At 36.9% G+C, this 17,506-nt stretch overlaps 1 protein-coding gene across 5 annotated transcripts in view; it reads right to left on the bottom strand.

Moving 5' to 3' along the window:
* COL11A1 (collagen type XI alpha 1 chain) overlaps positions 1-17,506 on the bottom strand; it is a 272,785-nt gene that overhangs the window by 90,282 nt on the left and 164,997 nt on the right. For all 5 annotated transcript variants that reach the window (XM_081948969.1, XM_081948972.1, XM_081948971.1 and 2 more), the window contains 6 exons: positions 14,508-14,552; positions 14,272-14,325; positions 14,119-14,163; positions 9,018-9,071; positions 5,244-5,297; positions 341-394 (listed from right to left, as the gene is read on the bottom strand). In XM_081948969.1, the coding sequence (XP_081805095.1) occupies positions 341-394; positions 5,244-5,297; positions 9,018-9,071; positions 14,119-14,163; positions 14,272-14,325; positions 14,508-14,552 (306 nt within the window). The remainder of the gene's footprint in view (positions 1-340; positions 395-5,243; positions 5,298-9,017; positions 9,072-14,118; positions 14,164-14,271; positions 14,326-14,507; positions 14,553-17,506) is intronic.

The raw sequence follows: 17,506 nt of genomic DNA, 5'->3' as shown, positions 1-17,506 counted from the left end.
CCCAAAATCCTCTAAAGTAAATAGAGAGATAATTTCATCAAACTTTCGAAGCTTTTGTTTGACATTCCTTTGGCTTTTTTCTCATGTAAACGTCAACCTTCACTTGACGTTTGTTTCCAACAAAACTAAGACAGGTAATCCTTAACTTACAATGATTTGTTCCGCAATGGTTCAAAGTTAATATGGTGCTGAACAAATAATAATCATTTGTTTCTCAGCATAACTTATGATGCAGATTACTACTGCAGGGAGACCTCAGCGTACCCCACACCTTGACCTTCCTGAGAGAAAGTGGGTTGCAAATTCAATCAATCATCAGGTTTAAAAGACAACATTGTACCTGGGGTCCAACAACACCGCCAGGTCCAGGTGGGCCTGTTTTCCCTTGAAAACCCTGCAAAATAAAGCATACAACAGTTAGGCATACTTGGGAACATTTCAGATCAGTATTAAAGAGCGGATGGGAAATCAGTGGTTTCTCCGAGGGTTCGTATTTTCTGACAATAAAGACTGCTATTCCAATTCAATTATTGCTGTGCCTTTTTAAATGTAAAATATTGAAGACTCTTTCAAAGAGTTATCATTTCCAATCATCCTGAGCGCAGCTCCTCCAGTGGTATGGTTCAAAGGAGCAGATACTTTTCACAGACCGGATACTTTGTGAGAAAGCAATTACTGTAGATGCATAAATGACAATCCTTCAGTTCAACTCAGATACATGTGTTCAAAAGCCGTCAGGCTGGCACAGCTATACTGAATGTTTAAGTGTTTAAAAAAGTACTGTAGTAAAGCAACAGTCATTTATTCCTCCCCGGGGGGCACTTATGAACACAGCATAAATGCCTGGAAGAAGTAGCTTCTATATGTACTCCTGCAAGAGGTGAGGCTTTTACACCCATAGAACAAGTATCACATTATACAGGAGCTTCTATGTCTATAGGCCCCCTCTGGTATGATGTATCGCTTGACACAGTGGTGGGTTTCAAAAATTTTTAGAACCTCTTCTGTAGGTGTGGCCTGCATTGTGGGAGTGGCTTGCCGGCCATATGACCAGGAGTGGCTTGCCAGCCATGTGACCAAGTGGGAGTGGCTTGGCAGTCATGTGAGTGGGTGGGCGTGGCCAACATAAAATGTGATGAAACTCACTTAACAACTCTCTTGCTTAGCAACCAAAATGTTGGCTCAGAAACTCTGGCATTTGAAGCACACAAGTCTTAAAGCTGTCAAGCTACAAGACTCTTGCACCCCTAACCCTTTAGAAAAAACCCAGGGTGTTCAAACTTGATAGCTTTAAGACCTATGGACTTCAACTCCCAGAATTCCTCCTCTTGCTCTTCATCTTGATGATGGGCAGATGGGCAGGGGGAAGGAGCTGGAACCGGTTCTAAACAGCACTGTCGATTTGTGGAACCTCTTTTATAGAAGAGATTAGAACTGGCAGGAACCCACCCATGGCTTGACACTGAGGGAAGAAACTATTTATTTCATACAACATCTGTACAGCTCTACTCTGTGAAAATATTTAGATACTTATGTTCAGTCCATGAAAGGCAACTGATTAGTTTAAAACAGTGCTTCTTAAAGTATAGTGTGAATATCCCCAAGGGACGCCCTAAGACTCTCCTCAGGGGCCATCCCACAGAATCAAAATTATTTGTCAGATATCGAAGATACTTGCAAACATTTAAAACAATGTCACTCTTCTCATTGTTAGCTTTTATTTGTTAAACTATAAGGTTTTCTTAATGAAAAAAACTAGTTTATTTTTCTAATGGGTTTAATATTGTTATTTTTACATGATTTCATAAATACATATTCTATAAAGGCATCAATTTAAGTTCTTTTCAGGATGTGCATAATTTTTAAAAAGTGGAAAGGGTCCTGACTAAGAAGAAACATTGGACTTGCAGTAAAGACATGGAATTAATACCATACAATAATTATTTTTTTAAAATCTACACATTTACTTTTTAAATCAGTCATTTGGTTCCAGGAAATCCCAGAAGAAACACTTTTCAAAGTCAAACTCTCTTTCAATTACACCATTTTTTAAAAAAGATGAGACCATTTCCATAATAAGCATTTTAAAACAACATAATGAAAACCTCATTTCATCCCATAACATTTTATAAATATGTCTTCAGAATGTAAAAAAATTATATAAATAAATCCATGCGGGGAAGGGGTGGGGAAGGAAGAGTATGAAAACTGCTGTGCCCAAATGTATAACAAAAAAAAGTGGACTTCTGAAAATCTGCATATTCCTACTTGAAACTCATTTGTTTTTTAAAAAAAAAAATATGAAAATGAAGAAAGAGAGGTGTGTATGTATTTATCTGGTCTGTATTTAGGTTGCTTTTTATAAAACAAACTAGGAACTGTGGTAAATATTTTCTCTATGAATAGATAGGGCTGCATGAAATTTCCTTTAAGAAAATTTCACACTTTTGCATTAAAACTCCTTCCATTATCTCTCAGAATGCTTAAATCTTTTAGCAATTTAAGGTGTTCCAAATTTGCCTTGAACAGTTGCTTCAAGTAAAATCCAGGAGGAGCTATAATTCTGTGATACTTGACATAAATACTACTGGAAGTGCCACAGAAAGATGGATGTTTTCATACAGCACTGTGGTAAATCAACCATTTAAAGAAAGAGCTCAACAATACCAAAGAATGATAAATGTTTGGGGTTTTTTATTATTATTATTAAAGGGGAAGTGGGCAGGAAAAGTTTTCCTAAAGCATTTTCTTCTAAATGACAAATCCACTGCCTTGATCATTGTCCTATATATGGATTTGTAAATACTATAACTGAACGATTCATCCCACATTATGAATTCCATCAACCAGTAATTTGTTTGCATTTTATTCTGCATCTGCATAAGGTTTCTATTCTAATTAACGGAATAACAGAGTTGGAACTTGGAAGGAACCTTGGAGGTCTTCTAGTACAATCCCTTGCTTGGGTAGGAAACCCTATACCATTTCAGACAAATGGTTGTCCAGTCTCTTCTTAAAAGCCTCCAATGTTGGAGTACCCATAATTTCTGCAGACAAGTCATTCCACTTATTAATTGTTCTGTCAGGAAATTTCTCCTCAGTTTTAGGTTGGTTCTCTCCTTGATTAGTTTCTATCCATTGCTTCTTGTTCTGCCTTCGAGTGATTTGGACAAAAGGTTGACTCTTCTTCTTTGTGGTAGCTCCTTAGATATTGGAACACTGCTATCATATCGCCCTTAGTTATTTTCACTAGAGTAGACATACCCAATTCCTGCAACGGTTCTTTATAGTATTAACCTTCAGTCTCCTAATCATCTTTGTTGCTCTTCTCTGTGCTCTTTTGTATACCGTGGTGACCAAAACTGAATGCAGTATTCCAAGTGTGGCCTTACCAAGGCATTATACAGTCATATTAACACTTCACATGATCTTGATTCTATTCCTCTGTTAATGCAGCCTAGGACTGCACTGCAGCTGCCAAAACTGACCTGTTGGTTATATTTGGGGGCCAGAAAAAGAAATATGACAGTAGGTAATAGTGTGAGAAACCTCCACTGTTAATAGAAAGCTGCAAAATGGCAGAGATAAAGTACTGTTTCCAGTGGAGTGATATTAAGCAAATTAGCTCATACAGTACATTCCTAAACATTACTACCTTTGCAATGGAAAGTCAACAGGGAGGACTACCACAGGAAGGAAGAAAGAAAAATAGGTAAAGAAAGAAAGAAGTATATTTTGCTTGATCTGTTAATTTTTCTTCAATAGTGATAACAGACATTCCTTTCATTTTCCTGATGTTCTACCATGTCAGTTTGCCAAACATCAAATATCGTCTCAGAATGAAAGAAGATGTGATGTGGAGACAAATGAATTTTCCCTTCCTATTTCAAGGAGAGCGAACTTTAGTAGCAAGATAGTTTGAAATTGTCCGGCAGTACTTATAAGAATACATACACAAAGACATCATTACAAAAATGGTGCCAGATTATTTACGTGAATCCCTATGCAACTATGTCAGTCACCACATTTGTCTGTGTGACATCTTCTGATGTCCTCTTTTGCTCCTTCTTAATCCCTTGGATCGCTATGGGGTAGACATAAATGGAAACTGCTTCTATTTATAAGGATTGCTGCATGTTTAAAGTCCTAAAAGGATCTGAGTCTGCCTTCCATAATCCTGGACTCTCCAGGAACATTCAGGCTGGGGATGGGATAAACATTTTTTAAAATACAGGACTACACTGGACCTTTGAATGGGGTACCAGGGGATCAGATTCCAAAGCGTACATTTGTTTTAATGTAATTCAGATTTAAATTAACTATAGTTTGTATTATTCTCTTCCTTTGTCACATCTATAGTTCCACTAGACAACTAGAGACACATTGGGTCATTGCTTCAGAGATATTTCCTTACTTAAACAGAAAAATAGAATCATCAAAGGTGGGCAAAAAAAACCCAATGGAATTGGGAGCAGCTTCTGACTTCCCACTGGCTTCCCCACTGACTTTCCTTACGGGAAGCTGGCAGGGAGCATTGGAGATAATGATTTCATGGATCCCAGATTTTGGATGCATTCTATAAGTCAGCCCATTTGAGGTACACTGATTCATTATTATTTTTTTGCCTCTAATTCATTGTTTCACTCAACTGAAGGTCACAAACAGACATGAGAGATTAAGTAGTATATGGAATGTAATTAATATAACACTAGGGGCTTACTGAATTTTTGAGCTATAGAACTTAGCTTCCTCAAACTGCATTTCTGTGCATGATGGTAATTATTTTGTGATTTTGAAGTTTTAAATTGCTTTTTATACGTTTTGTTTTTAACATGTAGATTGTACTCCCTTGGTATATTATGCATTAATTTATCCATTTAAGAATATACACATATTCATATACAAATACAAATATGCACCTGTGATTTTCCATTGACTTCAGCAGGGATAATTGTAATAAAGTCAAGATTAATTAAAATAAAATTTGCAACATACATCATAATTAGCATCAAAAATACATTTTGGTAGTACATCAGGATCACTGAATCTGAAAGTGTTTTTTACTGGTTTTCAAAATACCATTAAATGTGTTTTGAATTTACAACAATACCTTTGTATAACTGACTAATTCACAGATTTAAAATAATGGACAAATTTGGATGCTTCCCCCATTTAACAGACACACATTACAATAAATGGGGTGTGGAGAAGGCTACATTATGCAATATAAATAACATGCTTACAGTTTCACCCCGTTGTCCTGGGTGCCCAGGCAAACCATCCTTCCCAGGTGGTCCCTGCAGTGCAAAACAAAATAAATGACATGTCACTTCCCCAAAAAAGAAAAGGATCATTTTTTAGTTAGTCACCTTAGTGACACATCTGTGTTTCAAACTGGTTCTTCAAACTTACTGTCCTCTTACAGAGACAGTGGCTGTGCTTTGTTGATCTGGCCATGACCTTGGCTGATTTTCTGATAATGAGAAGAAAGAACTGGAAATCACACTCCTGTATCTTTGAAGAGTAACAGCTAGAGAAAAATAAGTTTTCTTGCAGCTTGAACTGGAAGAGATCAAAATGCTGGAAGGTTTGGGGAATTTAGTTGCTCCAGAATCAGCAAGGGCCTTCTTGGATTCCAGGAATCACTTTTTTGGGCATCTAATGCCAGTATTTTGGCTGCCAGCTATAGACAGCCATAATGTATTCCAATAAATTGTGCATTTATTTTTACACGTAACACAAAAGTTATAGAGCTACCATAAATCTTTCCTATTTCATTCCTATTAAACTCTGCTACCCTTTGATTTTTCACTAGGACTTAATAGTGCTCTCTTACTTTCATACCACTGTGAATTTTCTCCTTCATTTTATTTCTTCATTATGAATTTATGACTCCAAATTTCATAACAATCTCTCCGAAGACAATCAAAAAAGAACACCAACATCCTGTTTTCACTTCTCCCTAAGTTTGATGTAATCTGTTTTTCCTTCCTTACACATAACGACATGCAATTTTCACATAATGTGAAAATAAAGATGTCTATGTTTATATATTACAAGGAAAAGTTGCTTTTGGAGATGCAACTCAAAGAGTTGCCAAGAAATTTGTGTTAAACACTTTTCATGCCAGCCTTCTTGCCAAAACTTTCTCCCAAATTGTTATTCTCCCTCTGGGGAAGCAACTGTGTGCTTGAAATTGTAACTTTCATTCTGTAATGAAATGATAGCTCCACAGATCCCTAAAGTGAAACTGGGAAATTCTGTTAATTATTCTCTCAATTAAATGGAAGGAGCAAAAGGGAAGGGAAGCTATCCCTTTAGCAAAATGTCAGATAACTGTGATGGGGTGTCATGAACAGACAGCAAAATGTTGGGTCACATAATGTTGTACTTTCATTTCTGGTGAGTGGAGGGAGCACCTGTTCGATTTTAAATGCTGAATGCAAAATATCTTGGTAGTTTTTGGCACAATATACTATGAATCGATTTGTTCTTTGGAGATGCTGGAACATTTCAATACAATTTCAGCCTGGCTGTTCACTTATTCTAGTGCAAACCAGATCTACAAGTAGAACTCAAAAATGGTTTCTTCTTTCCTAAGAGGTGCATTACAGAAAAGCCAGCAATGCTTCCCACCGATTCGGCTGGCACTGATCAATTCCACCAAGCTAAATGGAAGTCTAAGCATTCTGCAATCTTGTGCATTAGTTCAGGTAAGGCTTTGATTCCGCTTATGAAAATAGAATTTTAAAGTCAATAATGCAGCTAATAGTATGAGTAACGCATGCATTTTTGATGATAGCATGCCAATAACAGATCACATAATTTCCCATCCCTTTCATCGTTTTGGGTTGGGATTAATGTAATAGAGATGGAGAGTGACCTCTAGTGGTGCTTGGATTCCTCTGCGGAGAAAGTATGCAGCACACATTGGTGTATCAACTGGAAATAATGGGAAGTTATCTGGGCATGCACATATTTGGAAACAGCCTTTTAAGGAAGAGCAAGAATCTGGAAAAGGCATAGCTGCTATAGTAATTCAAAAAGCAGTGCTTTGTATGTATGTGTTGCAAGTTTCTAAACACCCATTTTGAAGGATTTGCAAAGACCTAATAGATAATAGTCTTTCAAATAGTCTTTCATAAAGGCTTCACACAAAAACACAGCATTTGTAAAGACTTGCAGTGGCGTTGTAGGAGGTTTGTGACATTAAAAAGAAAACCAGCAAAGGACTTCAGCTACAGAACTAAAACTACCTCAAGATAACGAATTACATTTTAACATGACATTCATTAAGTCATTCATCCATTTTTTAAAAAAATAAATCTATTCAAAAGCACATGTTTTCTGAGCAGATAGTAAAATAATTGCAGGCTGCCTACTTTTAATGTTTATATGCATAGCTTTTGTGGCTTCTTTTTCAGGCATTTTCTATTTTGTTATCAGTTTACAGCAAGCACATTTTATAAGCACATTGTTCTAGAGAACCAGCTCTGCTTTAGGTACTTTGCTAAACAGAGAACTGTTCTGAGCTGATTTTGTGATGTTTAAATTCAGGTCTCCGTTTGAGAGCATGTGTTGGCCTCGGGCTTGTTACTCCACTGTGTTTTTGCTACTTTTGCTGATATTAGAAAAAATCAGCTCACACTTAGCTACTCATCCAGCTTTTCTGAGCTGAATCTGGGACAGAAGGAAGGACTGGATACATCAGAAACCATCATAAATATCAAGCAGCTCTGCTTTCAGAGGGAATGATTCTACTTACTAATCTTCAATATTTAAGGCAGACAAAAGATGAAAGGGCTTGGATGAGTTCACACAATGCAGAAGTCTCATGCAGAATCAATGTTTAGAAAATCTGGTGCATCATACAGAATGCTACTTAGATTAATAAAGTGTTGTAGAGGAACAGCAGGGTAGGATAGTCTCCACATGGGGTTTTCACAAATGATGCCTCTGAAGAAATATCATTAGGAGAGATTGAATATAACTAAAGTGCTTGAGTAGGTATTAAGGTAGTTTTACTTCCAAAACAGATCTCTGTCTGTATGAGCAGTTGTATTCAAACTAGAGACTTGAGACTTGAGAGCAAACAAAGAGACAGATGATGATAGATAGATACATACACATACACATGCACATGCACATGCACACACACACACACACACACACACACACATTATATATATATATATATATATATATATATATATATATATATATATATATATATATATATATATATATATATATATATATATATATATATATATATATATATATATATATATATATATATATATATGTATTAGTGTTACAACCCCTGGTATGCCTAAATATGGGAGGAAGGTCACTACTCCCTCTTTCTGTCCTTCGGCTTCATCACAGAAGACCATGCAGGCAGAAAACCATATTTTTTTATTTTTAATGTTGCCTTTTATATTTGTGTTATATTTGTACTGAGGTACAAATCATTACAAATATAACATATATATATATATATATATATATATATATATATATATATATATATATATATATATATATATATATATATATATATATATGCATTTGTGTTACATACATACATACACACACACACATACACACACACACACCCACACAATGATAACATATCAAGGGTGTCAAACTCACAGCATCATGCCGTCATCACGTGACGTATCATGACTTTTTTCCCCTAGACTAAATCGGGCGAGGGCATGGCCAGCGTGTGACGCATCTGGCCCCCAAGGCTGTGAGTTTGACACCCCTGACTTATATTATCCAATCAGAAGGGAATTCTGTTATCATCTGATTGGATAACATATTATCTAATCAGATGAAAACTGGCAACTGGGTGAAGAGAATTAGGAGGTCTAATTCTCTAATTCTGTTTTCTGTTACCTTCTGGGTAGATTAGAATATTCTTACAACACATGTAATACATTGATAAAAATGCTTAATAATCACGATTTCAATGTTTTCCACCTTATGTTTATTTTAGGACAAATACTTACAGGAGGTCCCTTAGGTCCTGGAAATCCAACAGGTCCCTGGGGCCCTTGTGGTCCCTAAAATCAAAGAAACAAACAAACAATTGAGAGCATATTAATAGAAGCATCATCACAATTTAGCACAGAGAACAGTTCAAGTATGCTAGGGAAAGCTTTGTGGTTCAGTAACAGAAAATTAAGTGTCTGCCCACTTGCAGCACTACAACAGAGCTGATAAACAAGTACCTTGCCTGAGGAAAACATCCCCTTCCCTAGTGTAAATATACAGACCAAAATTCAAGACCATCTAGCAGAATTTTAACAGATGTTTGGTAACACATATTAAAGAGAAAATTGGGGGGTGTCTTGATTTGTTTCCTTGACTCCGTCATCTATGGAAGGAACAGGAATCTTCATTGTAGACTGGCCTTACAATGAAACACACAGCAAGCGTGAATTACAGCTGTCTTCTTGCATCACAAGAAATGTGTGAGGGATTATTAGGAAGATTTTTTTTTCCTGTATAAAGGAAGCAGAAAACTGGGAAAAACACAAGACACAGGATCCTGCTAATATATGAATCTGTTTATATATAGTTTATGTTGTGACAGTTGTTTGCTCAGCCAAGGTTTGATTGTGTGATCTACAATTGCTATACTCAATTGATAGGATTATTACTGAAAACAAATTAAGGTGCCAAAAACTGCTTACAAATGAAGAAGAATACTTTCCTGAAGTTAAAAAAAAACCTTAAAAGAAATAATATCTGACGTTTTTGTCTTTATTATTTTGTTTTTTACTCAGAGATTATGAATAAATGTGGCCTCTATTTTGAAATGCTTGTTGACTCCGTAAACAGCACTGGTTTGTTATTACACATTGAATTAAAAAAAAACTGAATACTATTTTCTTACATCCCAAGTTATCACATTTAACTATTTGCTTATTTCAAGAAGAATCAAACTAATTCCTATTTTATGAAGTAATATTTAACCAAAATACAATAACTCCGCATTTTGTTACATTGAAAATTTTACTGAGAATTGTATACAAATGTGCAATATAAGGATTACAAAAATGTAACATAACTATTTTTAATGGGAAAATATTAAGAGAAAAAGAAACAAATTTATGAAAAGACATTATTTCAGAATTTAATTTTTTCTCTCCAGTTTCAATGTTTTGGCATAATGTTTATTCTTCTCTTTGTTCATATCTACCCAGGTTTCTTCTCTGAAGAACTATCATATAGGAAAAACATCGTTAAATAGATAAGACCTCCACAATTTGGTGTCTTTCTAGTGTATGGTTTCTCAACCTTGGCAACTTTGGTTGGGGAATTCTGGGAGTTGAGGTCCACAATTCTTAAAGTTGCCAAGGTTTAGATACACTTTTCTAATGGGTTGGATTGCAGCTTCCATAATTTTTTGGCCATATTGCTAGAGTACTGTAGAAGGTGGAATTCAATATATTGAGATGATATTGTGTTACTAAAGATTCCGGTAAAAAAAAGAGACAAACCAGATATTTCATTTCAATTTCTTCTGAATAGTCTTCTTAAATATCTACAGGTAGTCCCCATCTTACAACAGTTCATTTAGTGACTGTTCAACATTACAATGGCACTGAAAAAAGTAACTTACGACTGTTTTTCACAGTTACGACCTTTCCAGTATCCCCATGATCATGTGATCAAAATTCAGATGCTTGGCAACTGGATCATATTTATGACCATTGCTGTGTCCCAAAATCACGTGTCCCAAGATCACCTTTTGCAAACTTCTGACAAGCAAAGTCAGTGGGGAAGCCAGATTCACTTAACAACCGGGTTACTCACTTATCAGCTACAGTGATTTGCTTAACAACTAAGGCCAGAAGGGTCATAAAATGGGGCAAAATTCAGTTAACAAATGCCTCACTTAACAACAGAATTTTTGGCCTCAATTATGGTGGTAAGTCAAGGACTACCTGTATTTGTTTCTTTGTTATATCAAAAGTAAAACAATATTTGTGCACACAAGCATGCTTAAATTTTCGGTTTCATCTAAGAGATATAACAGCATAAAACATGTCCTAAACTGAAAAGAAAATAGAACTCTAGGTAAATTTGATGTTTTGAAACAAATCCATTGACAAATACTACAATTAATTTAGTGTCCTGCTTTGGTTTTCCTTTATGAGCAATAAATACTGGGTAAATAAAGTAAATACTTCAAAAATCTTGTATTTTAATGGAGCTGAAGTATTTCATTGACAAAACATTTTGTTGATAGGGAGGGTTCACTTGACTACGTGAAAACGATCACTATACATTATTATTTATGTATGTTTGTGTGTGTATTTGTAGAGTTGGTACTTTACTTAAAAGTTGAGATATTATCAAAACAATAAACGTTGGAACTATGAATCGCTGCCTTCATATTTGGAGAGAGTTACAAACTTGGCTTCATACATTTCAGTGATGTACAACCTGAGCCCATACTGTATAAATACTTCCCACTCTACCCTTGTTTACTTTGAACAAGTTGTGCAAACATCTATCTTTCTGGAGAAGGCTAGATTTTTATTCTTTATCTTTATCTCCTCAGATCCTTCCAATCATTTCCTTCCCCTCAACACATTCACTCTTCTTTCATATACATCTTTTGCAATTCATTCTCATTCATTATGTCTATAAGACTATTCCAACACACTTCCTTCATATCGGCCACTCTCTTTTATATCCATCCATCCATCAATTTATTCTTACACTTTATTCTTACACTTTTATAAATATATTTTATTTTAAATATTTTTAATTAATTCCCCTAATCATCTTTGTTGCTCTTCTTTGCACTCTTTCTAGAGTCTCCACATCTTTTTTACATTGTGGCGACCAGAACTGAAACAGTATAGGGTCTTCTGCTTGAGCATCCTTTCCTTCCTTTCTCCTTTTCTTTCCTTTCTTTTCCTTTCTCCTGTCCTTTTCTTTCCTTTCCTTTCCTTTCTCCTGCCCTTTCCTTTCCTTTTCTTCCTTTCCTTTCCTCTTCTTTTCTTTTCTTTCTTTCCCTGTAAGCCTCTTTAAGCTTCAGAGAGAAGCCCAGGACATAAACAAATCTGACTAACAAATTTGGTCCTCTTACAGTTCAAGTCATGTTTCTTTGTATGCCTCAGCTGTAAATATATTATTTCTGCACATAATAATAAAATAATGTATAAATAGATAACATTATTTTCTGATATAATATAACCTAAACTTTTGTATTTGAGATCATGCTAGCCAAAGATTTCGGGAGCCGGCCCAAAACATCTGGACAACACAACGCTCAGGAACGGCTGATACAAGCACATTGTTTGAGTTGGGCAGCCTTATAAATACATTACATACATAAATACATTTTTGGGTAGTGCGTCAACTATCTGTCTCATCTATTACCTTCCCAGCAAATGTCAACAAGGATCATAAAATACAGAGATTTTGACAAAAGACTATAAAACTTCACAACATGCTGAAAACTGCCTTATGAGGTAGATACCATATTTTAAATAGACTTGTCTAATATATTCTCTGGGTAAATAAAAAGCTTTCCAGACCTTGGTGGTAAATAGTCTTTTTTGTCAAATAGTCTTTTAGCAGAGGGGTGATGTTTACCTCTGGGTATTACTGTAAAATCATGCCCATTTCATTTTATGATTAAAAAGATATTTATGGGAAATCTTATATTGTTTTTCTACCACTCAAACAGGATGCAGTCAATTGAATGCAGAACGGATGAAAGAAAAAGCTGTGATCACTTCATTGCCATTTTTTTTTTTTTTTTGTGAATGCTCAGCCTGCCAGCTGGAGCCTGCACTAGAGTAACAGGAGGTAAACAAGGTGATGAAATTAATTCTGGAAGAAGTATTTCAATGGATCCTATAAATTTAAATGGCAAGGGATGAACCATATCCATGTTTGACATGGACCTTCTTTGCCCTCTTTTGTTCTGGTTCACCTATAGGCAGGCACTGGGAAAATGAAAGACACTCAACAAGCTTCTATGGGCAGGCTCAGAACGGCAGACTTGTTTTCAGGTGAACCTTTTAGGGAGCTTCTCTGTAATCAATTTCTTGGGTGGATGGAGCTCAGAACAAACTTTTTTTCATTTTCATTTTCAGACAGTTTTATATGACCTATCTAATTATTCAGGCTACAGATCCCAAAATACATTCTTAAGTTTCAAACCAACTTAACAATCTACTTAAAACTGGATAGCTCAGATGATTACTGGGGAGAGGCAAAGGAATAGAGAAGTAGCATTTGAAGAGTAAAGACACCTCTCACTCCAGTGCTGAGATATTCCACCTTCCACTCTTTTTTTTTTTTTTTTTGAAGCTTCAGGCAAGTCTTCCTCAACTCTGGCAATCACCCAATTCTGGGAGAAACTCCCAAAATTCCTTAGCTAGTATTGATATTGTGGTGTATTCTGTGAAGTCTAAAGGGCACCAAGATTCTGAGAAGTTCTCTATGTCACTTACACTTTTCAGGAAAAAAAGACTACAGCTTAGAAATCTGTCCATAGAGCCAGCTATTAGTTCTTATATGTTGGGTTCTTGACCAAGTGACATATTTATGTGCATTCTTTTGAAAGTTCCCCAAAGCATCCCAACATCTGGAAATATGTTCATTTTGGCAAATTGGTATGTTTCCATTTGTGAATTGCAATCTAAACACATTTCTCAACCATCCATCTCTAATTGCTGCTGCTACCTTTTGCAACATCTGGCTACAATGAAAGACACAATAGACACTGGCATAGCAATAAGCCATAAGTCTCTTCCAGGGTGGCACAATTCTTGCCTTGCAATAATCCCAAGGGGAAGAATTCACTCAGCAGAAACAAAGCTAGGTTTTCAGACCCAATGCAAGGGATCTGAAAATATCCCAAAAGTGCCAGTTTCTTTTGCTTTTCTAAAAGCACATGTGATTACAGCCCACTCACAAGATATCCCTCATTCACCACAATGGGGAGAAAAATCCCCCTGCAAAACAACCATTCTGCTCTACTCAAATTGGCGCCACACTCAGCATGCAATGATTTTGGAATACTTGAGAAATACTGAGCCCAGAAAAAGGAAAAGGAAATAGACATTATTCTTTGCATACCCTTTCACCAGATGGGCCAGGTGGGCCATCACCCCCAGCAGTGCCCTGGGAGGGGAAAAAAAAACAATACAATTTATTTAAAAATGAGAAGGGCATTTGCACCAAGACAAAAAGCTAAACTCAGAATTAGTTACTGCATTCTGTCAAAATTACCTTTGGTCCAGGTTTCCCGGTTGGACCTCTTGCGCCTCTTGATCCACGTGGTCCCTGGGGAGTGGGAGAAAATATGTAATTAGCATTTTTATTGAACATTTTTATTGCATAGGAGAATATAAACCAGGGTTCTGACCACGGTGTGGATAGCAATAAAAAAAATGCATGCAATGAAATCAAGGGCTAATAGGGCTACTAAGCTGAGATCTCCCCCCCACTCCAAAAAAATTACTTACTGTTGGTCCTCTTTGTCCTCTTGGACCTGGTTTGCCATGTAATCCCTGTCAATCAAATTTCACAGAAATTAATCTGGGCCTTGTGGCAGATTATTTATTTACTGGCATATTTCTACGCAGCTACAATCAAAAAGATTCTCACCAGCTCATTATAGAAAAATACAAGTTTTAAAAAAAACAAGGTAAACAAATAAAATAAAAACGTGATAGCATGACAACAATATGGACTATTAAAAATGAAGGAAAGATAGCAAGATAGTTCAGGAGAAAGCTCTCCAAAATAGCTCAATCTTCCTGGAAAGAGGTTTTGCCGGTTTAAAAAAGGAAAACAGAACTGTAATAATTCAGAAACTAGCTAGCATAACCATCTCCTTTGTCGTCATATTTTAATAAACAACGTGTATTTTTCATACTCCGGTAGTAGCTTGTCCTTATTTCTTTTGTTATCACATAAAAGTTTTGTTGAAGCTGTTCTTAATATTCTCTTTAGCTTCCTTTTTTTTCTTGTCCTATTAACTATTATTCTTGGCTGCTCAATTTATCTACTTGAAAGCTCTTCTTCCTTTAGGAGGAATAATTTAAATCTCATTCCTCCACCTGAAATTCAAACCACATGAATTTTCACTCTTTCTTTCACCAATGGGTACTGAATATATTACTGAAATTGCCAGATATGCCATTACGATAAAGAAAGAAATTCAGTCCTTACTGCCTACGCACTCTCATGGGCAAGAGCCTTCAAAATGCTTCTCCATAAAATGTCTGGCTTGGCTTCCCTTAATATTCATTTCAATGAAGCCAGGAAAAGAACTTCCTCACAGGCCATGCGTGATCTTCCCTCCCTGAGTATTGATTAGGAGTGCCTTAAATGAGTTGTGCAGGGTTGCCAATCCTTCTTTCATTTCAGCTAAACAGGCAGCTACTTCAAAGCTTCGTCCTTCAGTGCAATCCATTAAGGCTTCACTTCTGAGAGGCCTCTTTCAATCAAGGCCGTGATTGAAAGCCCACAGAGTAAGCAAGCTGAACTGTTTTAGATCCATCTTCCAGTAGCAGAAGAAAATGGGTGTATGTGCACAGGTAGTCCTCGACTTGCGACCACAACTGAACCCAAGTTTTCTGTTGCTTAGTGAGACAGTGGGCTGAGTTAATTTTGTCCCATTTTACGACCTTTCTTCCCACAGTTATTAAGTGAAGCACTGCATTGGTTACGTTAGTCACACGGTTGTTAAGTGAATTTGGCTTCCCCGTTGATTTTGCTTGTCACCAAACGGGGCACTGCAACCATCATAAATACTAGCCATTTGCCAAGCGTCTGAATTTTGATCACATGACCATGGGGATGCTACAATGGTCATAAATGTGAAAAATGGTCATAAGTCAGTTTTTTCAGTGGTGGTGTAACATTGAACGGTCCCTAAATGAACAGTGGTGGGATCCTACTGGTTTAACAACCAGTTCAGTGATTGTGCACTTCGCAATCACTGAACCGGTGCACAATTTTGAGAAAACCTGTCTTCCGCATTACTGCTGGGGAGGAAAACAGCTTAGGCGCAGCAATCCACTCTGCCGCGTGATTCAGCTGAGAAGATATAGGTCGGTAAAGTGCAGGGGTGGGCAGGCAGGCCCACTTGATCATGGGAGCGAACCGGTTCACTCCCAGCTGATCATCAGAGCTACCGGTTCGCCCGAACTGGTTCAAACTGGTAGAATCCCACCCCTGTAAATGAACTGTTGTAAGTCAAGGACTTTAGAATTTAAGGAAGCAGAAATACTTATTGGCCATTGCAAATGAAAAGTGCCCCATTCTTAACCTGAAAAATCCCACAGCCACAGATAGTGCTCAGCTGGTAGGATGTATTTTTTTTAAAAAATCGATAACATATCACAATAAGGACAAAGATGGATATCGGGGTTGTGAATGCTATTAATACGCTTGTTTCATGTTATGCAAAAAGCAGCTGTGGGGAAACTTCCCCGAGCAATTTCTGGACTCTGAGAGGTGGGGGCACTTCCCCCCCCCCCACATCGTAGTGCCAGCACAAATTGCTCATCTGAATCCAGCGTTTGCATTTCAAAAGAAGTCTCCCCCTCCTCCCCCCCTCGGCTCCTTTGAAGTGCGGGGGCCTTTAAAATGCATGAAGCAGCTTCAGAAATACAGTCCGTTGTGGCAAGGAAAAACAAGTTCAGACTCAGCTGACCTCTCCCCATTTGCCTACCCCCACATTTGCTTCGCTGCTCTGTGGCTTCCATTTGCATAATAAGAAATTAGCACATTAACTGTATTCAAAGAGCTGATGTCTGTTTCAATCTTGACTGTAATTATTTTGTCAGAAGTAATGCACCAGTCTGGTTCTTAGCATGATGTAAACCTCTACTCAGCGAAGCACAAAATGCTACCATTGTAATTAATAAAAGTTTATACTTTTAAATTTAAAAAGTACCTCAGTGATTATGCTGAGTCTGTAAATCCTTGCAGGAGGCACAGTCTAATAAAACTATCCCAGCAGGCAAGATATTTGAGCCAAAGGTTCAATCTTTAGATTCTTTCTTTCTTTCCTGAGTTTGCACTCGGTGCAAAAACTAGTTATCCATTTAGATATACAGCCAAATGAAGACCATTGTCCTTGATTTTCAAGTAACTGATCTAACCGCAAATCAAAACACCCTGCTTTTGCTTAATCGATTCAAATGTGCACTTCCTCTCCTTATAGGGATCCATTTCTTAAAATCATGTGGATTTAAGCTCAAACTGTCTATAGTGTAGAGGGGGATGAGGTGAAAATGATCTGACATGCTGTATGTGATGATATCATTGTTTGCCATGAGTTACATGACATCATAAGGCATGTAATGTCAGTGTGATTTCTATAAGATACTTATAGCCATGTATGTATGGGTCTGGTCTGGTCTGGTTGTCCGTCCATCCATCCATCCATCCATCCATCCATCCATCCATCCATCCATCCATCTATCTATCTATCTCTCTAGCTCTCTAGCTC

The sequence above is a fragment of the Natrix helvetica genome, assembly GCF_964273705.1.
Source record: "Natrix helvetica genome assembly, chromosome: 3".
Lineage (NCBI taxonomy): Eukaryota > Metazoa > Chordata > Lepidosauria > Squamata > Natricidae > Natrix > Natrix helvetica.
The sequence above is the reverse complement of the archived record's forward strand: the minus strand, read 5'-3'. Positions and strand labels throughout refer to the sequence as shown.